The sequence below is a fragment of the Rhinopithecus roxellana genome, chromosome 6 (genome assembly GCF_007565055.1).
Source record: "Rhinopithecus roxellana isolate Shanxi Qingling chromosome 6, ASM756505v1, whole genome shotgun sequence".
Lineage (NCBI taxonomy): Eukaryota > Metazoa > Chordata > Mammalia > Primates > Cercopithecidae > Rhinopithecus > Rhinopithecus roxellana.
This window is the reverse complement of record NC_044554.1, coordinates 10,471,340-10,490,873: the sequence shown is the minus strand read 5'-3', so window position 1 is coordinate 10,490,873 and position 19,534 is coordinate 10,471,340. Positions and strand designations below refer to the sequence as shown.

The window sequence follows — 19,534 nt, the reverse complement described above, 5'->3', positions numbered from 1 at the left end:
TAAGACTGAAAATTCTTTTTCACATCTCTTCCTATTGCTGTTCTGTATTATTTGCAGAATTTACTTTTTGGGTTCCTTTGGATAACGCAAGCACTGGCCTTGTTAGAAAATGAGGGTTATCTCAGGTGAATTACAGTTCTTCAGATAACCAGTTTCAAGTACAAATGAGGACAAGAACGGCTGAAAACTGGTGCACCACACAACTGGGTTTGCCTTTTGTTTGAGAGTGAAAAGAGCTAAAGAAATAGGGATGGCAAGGCGCATATGTAGGTGCCATGCTACATGGCTTATATTAGGTGTCAGTACAAAAAAGACTGAGTTGTATACATGGGAAACTTAAAAAAAGAAAAAAAGAAAAAAAAAGAAGCCATGGCCAGAGTTCACTTGTGTAATGCATTATTTAAGAAAGAAGTAAGTCAAGCACAAATAAGGGAAATAGTTAACTTCAGCTTTAAAACAGATGAACTACATCAGTTTAGTACTAGACTAACCTTATGATGAGGTGCAAATATGTAAATATGCATAAATATTACTTTACTGTACTTGAAATTTGCTTTATTACGAAGAATTCCCAGAAATATTCTGATTTCCAATTATTTGTATTTTTCTTCCATTTACAAGTTCTTAGCTGCATAAAGTTTATATAACTCAGATGTTAGAAAATTTTACAGCTAGCTTTCCTCAGTTTACAAATGGGATACGCAAAGTCTACAGACATTTGTCTTCCTTAAGGTCACAAACAGAAGGGTTCTTGCAGCAAAGACAGGATTAGCATCCAGACTCTCGACTCCACTCCTTGAAACACATCTCACAGCCTCTGTGAACTGACATTGCAAAGAAGCAACATGACTATCTGGGCAACCGGGTCTAGCTTTAGTTTATATGTCTAAAACAAGGGGCACTTACCTTTGTTTCATTTTTCTTGAGAAATCTAAATATTCCATGTAAGGATTTATGTGACAAATAGGTACAACAAAGATGAATTTGTTTGGCATAAACAATGTTCCATGTAAGTGCATCTTATCAACTTCTGTGAAATCCAGACAGTTCAAAGGAGTTAAAAGAAAGGTAACTGCTTTTTTTTTTTTTGAGACAGAGTCTTGCTCTGCTGCCCAGGCTGGAGTGCACTGGCGCTATCTCGCTCACTGCAACTTCTGTCTCTTAGGTTCAAGCCATTCTCCTGCCTTAGCCTCTCGAGTAGCTGGGACTATAGTTGTGCGCCACCATGCCTGGCTAATATTTGTAATTTTATTAGAGACGGGGTTTCACCGTGTTGGCCAGGCTGGTCTTGGACTCCTGACGTCAGGTGATCTGCCTGTCTCGGCCTCCCAAAGTGCTGGGATTACAGGTGTGAGCTACCACGCCACGCCCTAACTTGTAATTTTTAAGCATACTGCTGCCAGGTGTATTCAAAGGCTAAAGGGGAGCTACATTATGAACAAAAATTAATTTTAAAATGACATTAGCCTTTTAACAGATTTAAATAGTTTATTTTTGTTAATGATAGGAATATTTTCTCAGTAAGTTCAAACCATTTTATAACAGGGAAGAATAAGCTAGTGTTAGATCTGGAAAAGTTAATACGGCATTATCTTGAAATTTTAGGGGTTAAAAAGTGGTTGACTGGAACTTCACTTTTTTTAACCAATGTTAAAATAAACATATTTAAATAGAAAACTGTATCTGGTTCTTTCATATTTCAAATGTAAAATACTTTAATAGAGAAAAGTCCATTTTCTGCATCTATTTAGACGATATTACAATAAAGGCAGTGTGGATTGCAGAACGTAGCTAGTGAGACTAGGTAACGTAAATTTAAGAAGAAATTAGCTTTTCCATATGAAATAAAATCAATGATCACATAAATTTAACATGATTATGAGCACTAAAGTAAAAACACAAACTACAATATAGCTTTCGGTTTCTTGTTCGGCACATATATTAATAAATTTTCAAACATCAAACAATATAACACCAATATCTACTAAAACCAACTAGCACAGTAAGGTTACTAAAGCTTAGTTAATTACTAACATCTTAAAAGCCTAGTTCCCATATGAATTCTGTAACCAAAAATATTCTCTGTGCTGTGCAAGCTGGTCGAAGCACCATCTTTTTCAGGATTCTCCAGAATTCATAAGTATTTCAAAGTTAACTCATGTCGAATCCCACAATTCCTTATTGAATGTGGTGGATCTTCTGAACAGGGCTTCATTTATGAGACCATATGCATACACTCATCACAATTTTGAAAAGAATGGAAGGCCTTCATACATATCAGTTTTTAATTTTATCCAATCATTAATTTTCTGCAGAGTTGTTTTTTCTTGACTTAATATTTTTGCAACTTTTTTCATTTTTTGTTCATTTCTCTCTATGTATTTCAACCCTTCCAACTGCAGCTGATCCAGCTTTTCATTTCGACTTTCATCTAGAGGTATGTTTTCACACATTACAGGATTGAATCTAAAATAGGTGTCAGGAGGTAACAGGCCATCAAGCATTATATGGACTTCTGTTAAAGCAAAAAAGAAAAAGATGGGGGAGAAGAAAAGAGGGCATAAAGTAAGCAATGAACTGTTAACTTATCTTTATTTAAAATTATCTTCTTTTTAGGCACATTACAAAGATTCACTAATTTCATTATTCAAACTAACAGTAGAAGTAATCCATAGTAATGGGTAAAACTACAAGATAAAATTTATCTTCCAAAACACATTATTCTGTGAAATTAGTTTACTTGTTCTATTCTCTCTATGCTTTTGGTCATACCATTCACCAATGCTGAAATGCCCTTTCCAATCTTCCTTTTTTTGTTGTTTTTAATTTTTTGGGATCATCTTCATTGACATATCATTTACATCCAGTGCAATTCACCAATTTTAACTGTACAGTTTGACAAGTTTTGACAAATGTATACACTTGTGTAAGCACAATAATCATGACATAGCCATTTTCATCACTGTAAAATTTCCTTTAAGCCTCTTTATAGTTGGTGCCAGCTTTCCCTTTTCTAGAATTTCATACAAACAGAATCACAAGTATCTACCTTCTTTTACATGGCAAAATACTTCTGAGATTCATCCATGTTGTAGCATAAATCAGTAGTTCCTTTCTTTTCATTGCTAAATGGTGTTCCATTGTATAGATACAACACAATTTGTTCTCTGCAATTCTGGTCTGGCTCTCTTCAGTTTTTAGCTACTAGAAATAACCCTATTATAAACATTTACACATAAGTCTTCATGTGCATATGATTGCATTTCCCTTGGGCAAAAACCCAAGAATAAAATTGCTGGTTCATATGGTAAAGGGTATGCTTATTAAAAAAAAAACCTGCCACACTGTCTTTCATTTTTGTTTTCCAACCGCTAATGTTAGAGCTCTCACTGCTTTACATCTTTGCCCAAAGTTAGTATGTCAAGTCTTAGGTTTTGCATTGCAGAGGTAGTGTTATCTTGTGGTTTAATTTTCATTTCCCTAATGACTAATTATGTTGAGAAGGTTTTCATGTACTTATTAGTCATTTGTATATCTTCTTCAATGAAGTGTCTGTTCAAATCTTTTGCCCATTTTTTCACTGAGATCACTGTGTCCTATATATATGACAGTGGTGCAATCATGGCTCACCGCAACCTCCAACTCCTGGGCTCAAGTGATCTTCCTGCCTCGGCCTCCCAAGTAGCTGGGACTACAGGTGTGTGCCACCATGCCCAGAAAGTTTTTTATTTTTCTGTAGAGATGGGATCTCACAATATTGACCAGGCTGCTCTCAAACTTCTGGGCTCAACTGATCCACCCAAAGTGCTGGGATTACAGGTGTGAACCACCATACCCGGCCTATATTTTTTATATATACACACGTATATATACATATATATGAGAATTCTCTATATATTTTGAATCTGTTATAAATTTTTACCTCATGATGGGTCAGATACATGTTTTACCAATATTTTCTCTTAGTGTATGACTTGCCTTTTCATTTCATAGAAAGTATCTTTTAGAGAGCAGGATTTATAATTCAAAGTCTAATTTATCTCTTTCTTTCCTCTCTGGTTCATATTTTCTATGTCCTATCTAAAAAATCTTACCTACCCAAGGTCATTAAGATTTACTCCAGCATATTCTTCTGTAAGTTTTATAGTTTCAGCTGTTAGATTCAGGTTTCTATCTAAGATCAGGAACAGGGTAAGATGTCTAGGCTCACAACTTCCAGTCAGCATTGTACTGGAGGGTCCTTTTCAGTGCCGTAAGGCATTAAAAGGAAATGAAGGGCATGTAGATTAAAAAGGAAGAAGTAAAACTCTACAGACAACCTGGTTGCCTATGTTGACAATTTTAAGAAAGCTATAAAAAGCTACTAGAATAGGTGAGTTCAGTAAGTTTGAAATTATATAAGGTCAATAGAAGAAAGTCAATTGTATTTCTGCATAGTAGCCATGAACGACTGTGATGCATTCCAAGTTACTTCTGTGTATGGTGCAAAGGGTAAAGGTCAACGCTGTGGATACAGGTATCTAATCGTCCTGGACCATTTGTTGAAAAGTCTATCCTTTCCCACTGAGTTACCTTAACACCTCTGTAAAAAGTCTTTTGAGTTTACATGTATAAATCAATTTCTGGACTATTACATACCATTGATTTATATGTCTATCTTTATTCAAACACCACAGTTCCTTGCTTAATGTAGTTTTACAGTCTTTAAGTCAGCAGATGTAAGTCCTCCAACGTTTTTTTTTTTTCCAAAATTGTGTCAGATATTCTAGGTCAGGGTTCCCCAACCCCTGGGCTGCACAGCAGGGGGTGAGTGGCAGGGCCAGTAAGCAAAGCTTCATCTGTATTTACAGTCACTCCCCATAGCTTGCATTACAGCCTCAGCTCCACCTCCTGTCAGATCAGTGGTGGCATGAGATTCTCATAGGAGTGCAAACCCTATTGTGAACTGAGCATGCAAGGGATCTAGGTTGTGTGCTCCTTATGAGAATCTAATGCCTGATGATCTACCACTGTCTCCCATCACCCCTAGATGAGACCATCTGCTTGCAGGAAAACAAGCTCGGGGCTCCCAATTCTACATTATGGTGAGCTGTATACTTATTTCATTATATATTACAATGCAATACTAGAAATAAAGCATACAATAAATGTAATGTGCTTGAATTATCCCAAAACCATCTCTCCCCTCCCCGCCCCAATCCGTGGAAAAACTATCTTCCACGAAACCAGTCCTTGGGACCAAAGAGGTTGGAGACCACTATCCTGGGTCCTTTGCATATCCATATACATTTTACAGTCAGCTTGTTAATCTCTATCCCTCAAAAGCCTGCTTGGATTTTGACAGGAATTGTATTGAATCTATAGATCAATTTGTGATGTGATACCTTAACAATACTGAGATTTCCAATTCATGAACACAGTATATCTATTTATTTATTTAGGTCTTTAATTTATCTCAGTAATGTTTGGTAGTTTTCACTGTTCAGATCTTGCACATAGCCCACAAATTTTAGTTTCCTTGACCTCCTTGAACTACAAACTTTGTTTCTCCAACTCTAAGAGAGTGCCCTACTTTTCTGGTGCCCCCTCCCTATGCTACAGTATAGAAACTCTTTTCAGGCAACAAGCTGGACAATAACAGTGATGACCTCATTCATTCTCCTTTCAGACATCACTGTCTTATGTTACCTGTTATCTAATGTCTGAAAACCATTGTTCTGTCTACTTTTCTAGTTGTTTAAGGTAAGAGGAAATATCTGGTCCCTAATATTTTATGATGTCCAGAAGAGGAAGTCTTCACTCTCTTTTAAAATGTCCAAATCCTATATATCCTTTAAGACCCACATCAAGTCTACTTTACATCTTATAAACTCTCTACACCAATCAAGTTTTCTCATTCCTCTTCTTAATTCATAGTCTTAATCACTTACAATCATTTACCATTTATTTAGCAATTCACCACATATTAAACCCTATGAAATTGTTGTTTTTGTAGGCCAAGAGCAATTTAGTATTAGTAAGTACATGTTTCAATATAATTCTTGTTGTATCTTTTTGAAAGTTAACTGAGTTTATTAAATTTTTACTCATTTGTCTCTAACTAGAGTGCAGGTACACTGAGGCAACATTTCATGCTTCTTGAAAATTCTAAATAAGCCCATCACATGGTTTGCAAAAAGTACAGACTTAACTCTTATGAGACTGCCCGACTAAAGTCACTTGTCTCAGCAAATGGCTTATAGTAAGGATATTTTATTGAGCCATCAGGGAAATGTGAATCAAAAACCACAATGAGATCGCACCTTACACCTGTTAGGTTGGCTGTTATCAAAAAGACAAGAGATAATAGGTGTTGGCAAGGACGTGGGGAAAAGGAAACCCTTGTAAACTGTTTATGGGAATGTAAATTGGCACAGCCACTACGGAAAACAGTATGGAGGTTCCTCAAAAAATTAAAAAGAGAACTACCATATGATCCAGCAATCCCACTCCAGGTATATATCTGAAGGAAATGAAATCGTTATCTTGAAGGGATAGCTGCACACCCATGTTCACTGCATTATTCATAATAGCCAAGATATGAAAACAACCTGTGTCCATGGATGAATGGCTAAAGAAACGACAGTATATACACACACAAGAATCCTATTCTGCCATAAAAAAGAAGGAAATCCTGCCACTTGCGTCAACATGGATGAACCTGGAAGATATTCTGCTAAGGGAACTAAGCCAGACACAGGAAAACGAGTAGTGCATGGTAACACTTTTATGTGGAATCTAAAATAGTTGAAATAAAAAAAAGAGAGGAGAATGATGGTTGCCAGACACTGGGGAGTGGGAGATATGAGGAGATGTTGGTCAAAGGGTACAAATTTTCAGTTATGACTACCTATTAGAGATCTGACGTACAGCATGGTAACTATAGTTAATAACAATGTATTACGTATTGCTTACTTGAAATTTGCTAAGGGAGTAAATCTTAAGTGTTCTTACCAGGCACACACAAAATAGTAACTATGTCAGGTGACAGATAAGGTTATCAGCTGGATTATGGGAATCATTATACAAGGTATACTTATAATAAAAAAATGTGTTGTACAACTTAAATATATACAATTTTTATGCCAGTCTGACCTCAATAAAGCTGGGAAAAAAAGAGTATTTTACTGATCTGGCAACAAAATTTCAGATAGTGAAAAATCTAGCATATGAGCTTTTTTCAGGTTTTCATTCAATGAATAAAAGTCCTCAGTGGCCGGGCGCGGTGGCTCAAGCCTGTAATCCCAGCACTTTGGGAGGCCGAGACGGGTGGATCACGAGGTCAGGAGATCGAGACCATCCTGGTCTACATGGTGAAACCCCGTCTCTACTAAAAAATACAAAAATCTAGCCGGGCGAGATGGCGGGCGCCTGTAGTCCCAGCTACTCGGGAGGCTGAGGCAGGAGAATGGCGGGAACCCGGGAGGCGGAGCTTGCAGTGAGCTGAGATCGCGCCACTGCACTCCAGCCTGGGCGACAGAGCGAGACTCCGTCTCAAAAAAAAAAAAAAAAAAGTCCTCAGTGGGGAGTTTAAGATTCTCACTTATGTTAATGACTTGGCCAATAATATGCTGATATGAAAAGAATGAGGTTCAAATACAAGGAGCTGTTAAGTGTTAATATTTTTTTTAATTTAATAAAACGTTTCACCCAATAACTAAAAACAAAATAGTAAAATGAGGAAAGCTAAAACCTCAAGGCAAGGCCCGGTGGCCCATGCTAGTAATCCTAGCACTTTGGAAGGCCAAGGCATGAGGATCACTTAAAGCCAGGAGCTCAAGACCAGCCTGGGCAACAGAGAGAGACCCCATCTCTACAAAAAAAGGTCTAAAAAATTAGCTGGGTGCAGTGGTATGCACCTGTAGTCCCAGCTACTCAGGAGGCTAAGGCGGGAGGACTGTTTGAGCCCAGGAGTTTGAGGCTTCAGTGAGCTATGATTGTCACTGCCTGGGCAACAACGTGAGATCCTGTTTCTAAGAAACACACACACACACACACAAACACCTCAAGGCCAAAACCAGAAATTCAACATACGCTCACTGAATGCCTACTATATGCCACGCACTGGAGTCAACAGCAAACTGGATAAGTCAAAGTAAACTGGATACATTCTTGCCTTGCATTCTTGTGGGACAGAAGGATGATAAGTAAACAATCAAATATGTCATATATAATTATAATGAGATAAATGCTGTAAGAGAAAGAGAGAAAAAGAAGCAGGCTAAGAAATTAGAGCGAGATGATAAGGAAGATGGAAAAGCAGTCAGGAAAGGTTTCTCTGAGGTCCCTCTGACATTTCAACAGAGACCTGAATGAAGTAAGGGTCAAGTGCCTATCTGGGGAAATAGCCTTATAGACAGAGAGTACAGCAACTACAGAGGTCCTGAGGTAGGAGAGTTCTTAGCAAGTTTGGTGACCAGCAAGAATTAAAGCATGGTTAGACACGCTTTAGAGAAGGTACACACTTGAAAGAGGGTTTTGAGAAGGAGACAGACTTTTTTTTTTTTTTTTTGAGACGCAGTCTTGCTTTGTAGCCCAGGCTGGCGTACAGTGGTGCGATCTTGGCTCACTGCAACCTCTGCCTCCAAGGCTCAAGTGATTCTGCTGCCTCAGCCTCCCAAGGAGCTGAGATTACAGATGTACACCACCATGCCTGGCTAATTTTTTGTATTTTTAGTAGAGACGGGGTTTTACCACATTGATGAGGCTGGTCTCGAACTCCTGACCTCAAGTGATCCAACCGCCTCCGCCTCCCAAAGTGCTGGGATTACTGGTGTGAGCCATTGTGCCCAGCCTAATTTGCATTTTAAAAGGATGACTTTGGCCTCTGTATGAAGACTAAACTATAGGGGCAGCAAGAGTAAAAGCAAGAGCACATTCTCATTCCAGTTTGCCTTCACAGTATTAAATAATCGAATGCCCTTTACTCTAAATCTTTGCTATCATGTATATGTTTGAACCAATCTGATTCGTTTTGTTGCTTTTCCCTTTCTTAACTGGCTTCAGAGTCTCCAACAAAATGTTGTGCTATCCAGCTTCAGGCACTTCTCCAACAGTAAGTGGGCAAAGGGAGCACTAGCTTTCAAATGGAAAACAGTCTCTGTTCTAGAGTCACCTAACAAGAAACAAGTGAGAAAGGAAAACAACAAAATGTTTGCTTCCATGTCCTTCCTAAACCCACAATACAGACATATCATATGCCTCTGCAGTTAGGACCAACATATGCCACCAAAAAACTGCTAGAATGCTAGAAGTTGAAGTATTTTAAACAGCAAACAAGACCAACCTTCTGTATCTGTAGCACTGTTGATAACATTAGAAAGTTTGGTTTTCAGGCTTGTGTGTGTTACCGTGTTTCTCACATCACTCTCATAACGTCCGGTGCCCAGGGATACTATGCACTCTAACGGGACATCTGGCCAAAGACATTTACACTCATGCATAGCTAAAGCCGAAGGGTTATTCAGAAGCAAACCTCCATCCTGCAAAATACAAGTTAAAAAAAGAAACTCTTAAAACTGACTCACAGGGAAAGCTGAACTATGTAATAAGTTAAATAAATTATTTAAAACTAAGAGGTTCCTTAAAAGTACATTTCTTTTATAGACTACAGCTGCAAAAAAATTCATGTGAAGACTCATTGGCCTCATAAACTTCTTATTAAGTTTTCCTTTCCTATTATGAAAGTTCTTTGAACTTCTTAGTAGCTTTGCATATTTTGCTAAAAAATATTGAAATGAACTGAATTACTTTTCAAAGACACATTATCTTATTTAGTGGTTAATACAGGTTCTAGTTAAAGCCTAACAGAAAGAACTGTGGTTCTACCAAACAATTAAAATTAGTTCTTCTCTCACAAGTCAAATATAACCAAATAATTCTAAGTTAGTTGAAATTCTATTAACAATACAATTTCAATGGATCACATTCATTATAATGCAGATATAATGTAAACAACATAGACAAAACTTTATATTTCTCAGTATTTATCAATAATCAATATTATTTTGAAGAATTCAAAAGGAAACAAAGGTATTAATAAAATATGCTGATACAGCACTATAAAAATGTACTAGCATAAAAGTAGATAAAATTATGGTCAAACTATAATAAAATGTACTGTAGAATCATATGAAAATACATTACATCAACATTATATTGTATTTAAAATCTAGAAAAATATGCTGAGCATGGTGGTTCATGCCTGTAATCTCAGCACTTTGGGAGGCCGAGGCAGGAGAATCGCTTGAGTCCAGGAGTTCAAGACCAGCCTGAGCAACATAGGGAGACCTGGTCTCCACAAAAAAATAAAATTAGCCAGGCATGGTGTACAAGCCCGTAGTCACAGCTATTCAGGAGGCTGAGGTAGAAGAAGAGCCCAGGAGGTTGAGGCTGCAGTGAACCGAGATCACACCACTGCACTCTAGCCTGGGGGACAGATCAAGACCTTGTCTCAAAAACAAACCAAACTAAACCAAATTAAATCAAGAAAAACATATCTGATTTAAAATGGTTTAAGTGACTGCTCAGCCTCCTTCTCCTGTTCAGCTCCCATCTATGCCAGTTAACCGTCTGCTGAGTACAGGAAAAGGTATTTTTTCAGTGGTAAACAACCTGAATAAACTCGAATGATTTTTTATGTCACTGGTGCTTGGCATCTCCTTGGAATCAGCACTATCATTGCTGAGAATTCTAACAGACCTTGGAATTACCCTAGTTCAGTCTCCCACATATAGCCTTAAACAATTTTTGACAGAATTCTTAAACATTTTCAGTAATATGGTGCTTACAACCTTGTAAAGCAGCTTGTTTCACTGTAAAATATTTTAATTTTTCAGATTATACAGTAAAATTAACTTTTTTGGTATGCAGCTCTATGAACTTTAACGCATATAGATTTGTGTAAATATTACCACAATCAAGATACAGAATAGTTCCATCACCCCCAAAAACTCTTTCATGTTATCTCTTTGTAGGCACCCCTCCTCCCACCCCATAACCCTTGACAACCACTGATCTGTTTTCTACCACTACAGCTTTGATTTTTTAAGGATGTCATGGAAATGGAATAATATAATATGGGAGTGCCTTAAGCTGCCTTCTCTTTCTGAGCATGTCATTGAGACTAATCCAAGTAGTTGCATGTATCAATAGTTTACTCCTTTTTACTGCTGATTGTATGGAGGTACCACACAGTTCATTCATTCATCCATTGTAGGACCTCTGGGTTGTTTCCAGCATTTGACTGTCACGAATAAAGAAGCTGCTATAAACATGTGAGTACAGGATTTTGCATGGATGTAAATTTTCATTTCTCTAGAGTGAATACTCACGAGATTGTTGGATCATATGGTAAGCATACGTTTAACTTTATAAGAAACTGCCAAAACATTTTCAAAGTGGTTGTCCATTTTGCATTCCCACCATCAATGTCTAAAAGTTCCAGTTGCTCTGCATCTTATTACAGTAATACTTGGTATTGTCCATATTATTTTAACCACTTTAACAGATATGTGGTGGCATTTCATCATTGTTTTAATTTGCAATTCCTCAATGCCTAATGATGCTGGATGTCTTTTCACACCCTCATCTGCCATCCCTTTATCCTGTGTTGAAGGGTCTGTTCAAGTCTTTAGCTCACATTGTTAAATTCTGAGAGTTTCTTATACACTCTAGATATAACTCCTTTGTTGGACATGTGGATTTGAAAATATTTTCTTCCTGTATGTCGCTTGTCTCCTTATCTTCTTGGCAGTGTATTTGTAGAACTAAATTTTTAATTTTGATGAAGTCCACTTTATCAATTTTTTAATTTCATGTATGATGATTTCAGTATAATTGTAGGAAGTCTTCACCTAACCCAGGTCACCAAGTTTTTCTTCTAAAAGTTTCACAGTTTTGTTTTACATTTAGAACTGTGATTCATTATGAATTATCTTTGTATAATGTGTGAGGTTTAAGTCACAGTTTCTGGGGTGTGTTTGTGTGTGTGGTGGGGGGTTAGGGGAAAAGAGAGGGAGAGAGAAAGATGACCAATTGTTTCAACACAATTTTTGCTGAAAAGACTATCCTTTCTCCATTGAATTGCTTTTGTATCTTTGTCAAAGATCAAATGGCCATATATGTATGATCTATTTCCGAACTCTCTATTTAATTCCATTTATCTATATATCTATCTTTATGCAAATACCACACTGGTACAGTAGCCATGACTACTGTACCTCTAGAGTAAGTTTTTAAATTGAGTAGTGTGATTCCTTGAAACTTTTTATTATTTTAAAATTGTTTAGGCCAGGTGCAGTGGCTCATGCCTGTAATCCTAGTACTTTGGGGAGCCGAGGCAGGCAAATTGCCTGAGCCCAGGAGTTCAAGACCAGCCTGGACAACATAGTGAAACCTTGTCTCTACTAAAAATACAATCAATCAGCTGGGCGTGGTGGTGCGCACCTGTAGTCCCAGCTACTCCGGAGGCTGAGGCAAGAGAATCAATTGAACCTGGGAGGTGGAGGTTTCAGTGAGCTGAGATTGTGCCTGGGCACCAGAGCGAGACTCTGTCTCTAAATAAATAAATAAATAAATAAATAAATAAATAAATAATAAAGTTGTTTAAACTATTCTCATTCCTCTGCCCTTCCATATAAATTTTAGAATCTGACTGTATAATTTTTGAAAAGTCCTACTAGAGTTTTGATTGGCATTGTATTATATTTATAGATCACTTTAGGAATAACTCACATCTTTACCATGTAGCATCTTTCAATCACGGTATGTCTTTCCATTTCTTTAGGTCTTCTTTTATTTCTTTCATCTTCTGTTTTCAACATACAGATTTTCTATGTTTTGTTAGATTTATACCTAAGTACTTAATTTTTTGGATCTACTATAAACTATACTGCTTTTGTTACAATTTTGATTTCCAATTATTCTCTGCTTGTATACAGGAATATAATCAATTCTCCCAAGTAGTTTTCTTTGTGGAAAATCATCTACCCCACCATTAGTGCTCTGGCTTGAAGGTCCCATTAAAAACATCATGTAGGATTTTGCCCTACTAATGAAGTATACTATTGTTACTAAAATTTCTCATGGAATGTGAAGAACACTCCTCATCTTTTCACAAATTTATGCTCAGTTATTTTAGGGGGACTGGCAGTATTTTGCAAACCACAGATTATGGTAAGTCTTCATTTATGGCATTACAAAACACCTTTCTCAAAAACCTGTATCTCAAATAATACTCTGGTTGGATCAATAAGATCACATGAGGAGGCAGCTATCAATATATAGAAATGTTCCTAAATACTAACAACGCTTTCCAGAGAAAGTTAACTGGCTCTTTAGTTATAGAATAACCAGCCTGAGGCTAACGGACCTTTATTATGGCAAATGTCATTTATCACCATTTATCACCAATGTGTAGCTTTGTGATACCCTTGAGATAACTGGGATACACAGGGCTGTGTTGACGTTCAGAAAAGCAGTTTGCCACATCTTTTTATTGCTTGCTCTATTCTCAATTTTAGCATGGGTGGTTTGTTGCCACATTTACTTCAAAAACCTATTCATCCAACTACTCTTCAAGGTCACACATTGAACTTTGTTATCAAAATGAATGGAATCATATAGCATAAGTTTTTTGGGTCTGGTTTCTTTCACTTAGCAGAATGCTTGTGAGATTCATCTATGTCTCTGTGAATGTCAGTAATTCATTCCTTTTTATTGTTGAGTAATATTTCATTATTTGAATATACCATAGTTTATCCATTCACCAGTTGAAAAGAACTAGTTTTAAATTTAGCTATCTTTATACATTTGTTGAAAGTAATAAATTGGATAGATATTTACATTTGTATTGCTGAACTTTGTAAAAATCTAGATTCCTTCAATGCAGGTGGTAATAATTAAGCTATTTCCTAAAGGCTTTCTCATGTACAAATTTGAATTTAATCCTTTCAACTTTTTCCTTTGTTTTCAATTAACAGATTATTAGAATGATACCTATCCCGTGATAGAGGTAACATTTAAATTCTAATTTGGCAGAAAGTTATTTTTTTTACTAAACCATTTAAATCTTAAATTCTATACTTGTTATATCCTGTGTAACTTCTAATCAAGTAGGTATTTTAGATGAAACACATTTTCATTATATAAAAGCCTATATAAGGATGATCAGAAAGGACAAAAAAGGGAAAAGATGAAGACGCAAACGAATTTTAGCATGAAACGATAACTCCAAAATCAATATCAAATAAAAAAACTGGCAGGTTTCCTGTAGTTTCGCTAACCATTTTTCAAAGTAAATTTCTGTTCCTTAAACTTTACTCACTTTTTATAAAAAAAGTGCAGCAGTTAAGGTTTCTGGGCTCACTCTAATCTAGCGGTGAGGCACACTAACTCTTAAGCTCTGCTTCATAGTTAGCCTCCTCTTTTCAGACGCCTATTCTATCAATAGGTCATTGGGCTAATATTGGGTCCATGGTAGTTCCTGTAGCCTTTCCATTCATTCAAGTATTCATATTTACAGTTATTTTTTTATAGGTGGCATGTGCCAGGCATACTGCTAACTGCCAAAGTAAAATCGACTTGATAAATGACTTGATTGAATAATTTACTTATTATCTCTTAGAGGAGCACACAGATTGTGTTTGAATTGCAGTATACTGTACATGTGCTTAATAGCCTAAAATTTACAAATACTTTTTATTGCTTTTAATGTATATTTAATCACTTCAAATCTAAAGTCAGAACACGTACCAGAATGTAACCGTTGGGCAATGTCGATATGCCTTTTTATTATCTTAGCTTCTGACTTTTTTTCTTAGTTTCTTTTAAAATTTGCTTTTATTGTGGTAAATTAAATATAACACAAAATTGGTCATTTAAATGATTTTTAAGGGTACAATTAAGTGGCATTAATTATATAATGTTTTGTGAACATCATCACTATCTACTTTTTTTTGAGGCAGGGTCTTGCTCTGTTGTCCTGGCTGGATAGCAGTGGCATGATCAATTCACTGTAACCTTTAACTCCTGGGCTTAAGGTGATCCTCACACCTCAGCCTCCAGAGTAGCTGGGACTACAGGTGTGGACTACCACATCCTGTTAATATTTTTTTCTTTTTTTGGTAGAGACAGGGTCTCACTATGTTGCAGCAGGCTGGTCTTTAACTCCTGAGCTCAAGTGATCCTCCAGCCTCGACCTCCCAAAGTGCTGGGATTACAGGTGTAAGCCACTGTATCTTAACACTACAATCTATTTCCAAAACATTTTTATCACCCATACTCTGTAACCATTGAGGAATCACTCCCCATTTTCCCTTCCTTATCCCATTTTCTATCCCTAATCAATGACCCATTTTTTATACATCAACTCACATGACAACTTCTTTGTTAAGCTGACCCTGACAGAATAAATCACCTCTATAGTACTCTTTAATCCTGTACATATGTTGATGGTTAAATTTCCACCTTATTCTATAACTGGGTTTACATTCTTTTGTCTGAACTATTTGAGGGCAGGATCCAGGAAGCACAAACAATATGCCAACTATGGTTAAAAATCTTTATATCCTTCCCAGCTAGCACAGTGCCTGACTGAGTAAGCACTCACTACATTTCTGTACATTTATAATGAAAATTATTAATTGTGGTTTGGTATAGGCATAATTTAGCAGGTGTCAGCGAGGTTCTTTCTGCTAAAAACACTCTTTACCTGCAATGTTTAAACAAAAATTTCATAATTTATTTATGTTTATGTATCCTAAGCTCTGAGCAAAAACTTTTAGGATGTAAATAAAGCCTGGTAGGAATAATATGTATATCAGAATTGGTCATCAAAACCTCTAGTGTAAACTAATTTATTAGATTCTTTCTCCAAAGACAGGAATGAACAATTTAATTTTGAAGGTGGAGATGGAAAGAGAGATGGAATAATTTTGTGTAAAAAGTAGTACTTCCATGTACGTATTATGCTACTACTTGGGCAGATGGGGAGAGATTGGGAGCTACTCACAAAGAATTCTTCTCACTTTATAATTTTCTAGGACTTGTAATGAACCTTATAAATTTTGTAATAATCTTCTTATAGTCAAAGGCAAATGAAATCTCCCCATTCACCTACTCATAACTCTTAATTGTATCACTACTTTCAATAATTGCTCAAATAGAATATTAATTAACCTATACTACAATGGATACAAAGTAACTACATTAAAACATATGTCAGATGTGACAGCTAAAAGGGATTTTCAAAATAAGACTGGTAATAATTGAATATAATTATTAAAATAATTTAGGATGAGAAGGTTATAGTAAGTACGATACTTTAAACTTGGCAAAACTTCTGAATGGTTAGAAAGAATTAGGACTTCACTTGAATATTTTCTTTGTTTAAGCAACCAAGATCATTCACACCTTAAAATATTCCCATCAATCTTCTGAGTTGTCATTTGAAGGGAAAAATACCCCATTTCTTCTTCAAGTCTTGGAAGAGAATATATAGTAAGAAAAATATTTCCTTAAGTAGGTTTCTTAGGCTCCAGATTCCATTTGAATACTTTTATTAATTAAATGTGCCAATGTTTCTGAAGCTTATTTATTTATATGAAAGTATATTTTTTGCCCATGTGGCTATATGCTTTACATAAAAATTTATGTAAATTATAAATAACATTTATTTATTCAAATAACCTTAAGAAGTTATTTTAATCTGTGGCTCAAAATAAGTTGAAGGATTATGGTCATCAATATAAAAATGTCTAAGCATGAACAGAAATATCACTAATCTATCTGAAATGGAAAAGGAACCACTGAATTACTTTGGTATATATATTCAACAGTACTGAGTTAAACTTTAGAACTACTTTCTCTTAGGTAAAGAATAAAGAGCAAATGAGATAACTTCTTTTGAAATGTGGAAAACACATGATTCCCAAATGTAATTATTTAGTATTTGAGACTTTCACTAATTGGCATAACTGAAAGTTTGTAGCACTATATTAAGGTTATAACTTAGAAATCCTATTGTATTTTACATACACTGTCTAAATTATTTCTCAATTTATGACACTGGTACATATGAATAGGGGGAAATCGTTGTTAAAAATAGTAAGCCACATATTAAAATAAAAATTTTATTTTGACCATTAAGTCCTGAAATCAATATCAGAATCTCAGCAGCCAGTACTTTCTGCCCTGAGGGGGTGGAAGAAAGAGAAGAAAAGCAAGAAGGGGAAGTGCCTTACATAATTCAACAATGACTGATTCTGCAAAGTAAGAAATGGTTTGAACTGACGCCAAAGACAAAGGAATCCTATTTTAATCTCTTAGCTACAAATATTATATTACTTAAAGATTAAAAAGAAAATGGGAATAGATGACCATAACATTTAAAAATATATATAAGCTATTATATCAAAATGAGATAAAATTGATAAAAATGTTTTAGCTATAATATTGACATTTACATTTAAATGATCCATTTGAAAGTTTTGAAGTTTATATTGTTGACATGTTGTTTATATAGATCTATGTATGAGTTTTTGAATGCTATCTGAATATCCCTGTCAACAGTACAAGATTTTTTTCTCAACAGATATCTGACCAAATTAAGAGAGTAGACACACTTTAGGGACTAGAGAAAAACGTCAAGATTCCTCTCATTCTACTCCTTTAAATGAGAGATAATATAAAAAATTAAGCATATATAAAAATACAAGCTTTCAAAGTATCAGCTCTAAAGCTTTATTAGCATTTAGTGTAAGTTATGAATTCAGATTTCCATAAAGAGTTGGAAAAACTTGACAGAGGAAAAGTGTAAATGAGTTTACATAACATAAAAAGAATTTCCAGAAATAATAATCAACTTTACAAATAATTTAAACATGAATTTAAAAGAGTATAATTACAGACAATATCCTAACCCTGTAACTTAACAGCTGTGATGCTAATCCAGCTACTTAACTTTTCCTAAGGCACGAATTCCTTGTTTGTAAAATGGAAATAATTCTACCTCATAAGTAGCAAGGATTAAATGAGATAATGCATGCACAGCACTAAATAAGTGTCTGGCACATAGCTAACTTAATGAGTATTTATTATTATTTTACTGTATCCCTTTCTTCAAAATATGCCCACCCAAACTGTCAAACAGACTGGGTTCTGCATTTTCAGGGAGTGTATATCGGTTTTAATTTTTATCATGTTTGGAAAGCTAATCATACATACTCTCACTTTTCCATCAAAATTATCATAATGGGCTACAAATCACACTATATAACACACGAAAATTTTCCCAAAATGTGTTTGCATGTCAGAGGCTTGTTAAGAAAAACAACAAATAAAAATATCCTAAATTGTTCCTCTTTTGACATATGAAGAGACAAAGAAGAAAGTCTCCTAGGTTGATCCTTCTGAAGATCAATGACATTTAAGTGCTGATTCTTTTAATCATGTAAAATTTTAAAAGATAAGACATACAAGTCAACTTACTTGATGAAGATCATTTCCCAACGCATATTCTGCAAAGTAGCCTGGAGCAGCAGATGAGGCTCTAATGGCCTGCCACATTTTATACTGACAGCCTCCCAAATAATGAGAGTTGTTTCCAGGAAAATGACCATAGTTTCTGAACACAAAAGCTTTGGGTGTTATCCCTCTATTTACTATGGTACTTACAGCAGCTACCTAGTAAATGAAAAGGTGAACAATTCCATCGTTAACAGTAATATATTTGGGATCTGTAAAAATTAAACACTATTTAGTAGTATGAATGAACAATCTACAACTCTATCAAATAAATATGTGTAACACAACTATAATGTTGAAAAAAGAGAATCAGATCTTTTAAACAGGCATTTCTTTGTGGGATAATAGATATAAAGGCTGAAGCAATTCTGAAAAATTTATTATAAGAGAATAATAATAAGAGATGTATCTGACCACCATTCAATTTGATTTAAAAAATATTCTAAAAGGCAAACATTTCTAGACTTTTACTTAATAATTGACAAAACAGTAGTAATGAATGAAAACTGCTTAAAGCCTGGGCGCAGTGGCTCACACCAGTAATCCCAGCACTTTGGGAGGCCGAGGAAGGTGGATCACTTTAGGTAAGGAGTTCAAGAGCAGCCTGCCCAAAATGGTGAAACCCCATCTCAACTAAAAAGACAAAATTAGCTGGACATGATGGCGGCGCCTTCCAGCTACTCGGGAGGCTGAGGCAGGAGAATTGCTTGCCCAGGAGGTGGAGGTTGTAGTGAGCCGAGATCGCATCACTGCACTCCAGCCTGGGTGACAGAGTGGGACTCTGTCTCAAAACAAACAAAAAAAACACTGCTTCAAGATAAGTACACTATTTTCATAATGTCACTTACAAATTAGTCTTTGTTTCTGTGCTCTCTGAAAGTATTTTGACTTCAATAAAACTGAAATGTAATACTACACAATCAATGCTTTCAGGTCACAATTATTAAAACCTGGTAGTTGGGTAATGGTC

General features: G+C 35.7%; 1 protein-coding gene across 2 annotated transcripts in view; it reads right to left on the bottom strand.

Annotated features, from left to right (window-relative positions):
* Positions 1-1,479: 1,479 nt before the first annotated feature.
* PNPLA8 (patatin like phospholipase domain containing 8) overlaps positions 1,480-19,534 on the bottom strand; it is a 53,180-nt gene continuing 35,125 nt past the window's right edge. Inside the window, exons 8-10 of one of the 2 annotated variants that reach the window (XM_010360165.2) lie at positions 18,529-18,723; positions 9,326-9,521; positions 1,480-2,515 (exon numbers count right to left, since the gene is read on the bottom strand). In XM_010360165.2, the coding sequence (XP_010358467.2) occupies positions 2,241-2,515; positions 9,326-9,521; positions 18,529-18,723 (666 nt within the window). In that variant the 3' untranslated portion in view covers positions 1,480-2,240. The remainder of the gene's footprint in view (positions 2,516-9,325; positions 9,522-18,528; positions 18,724-19,534) is intronic. The other variant, XM_030932165.1, reaches the window with a different exon arrangement.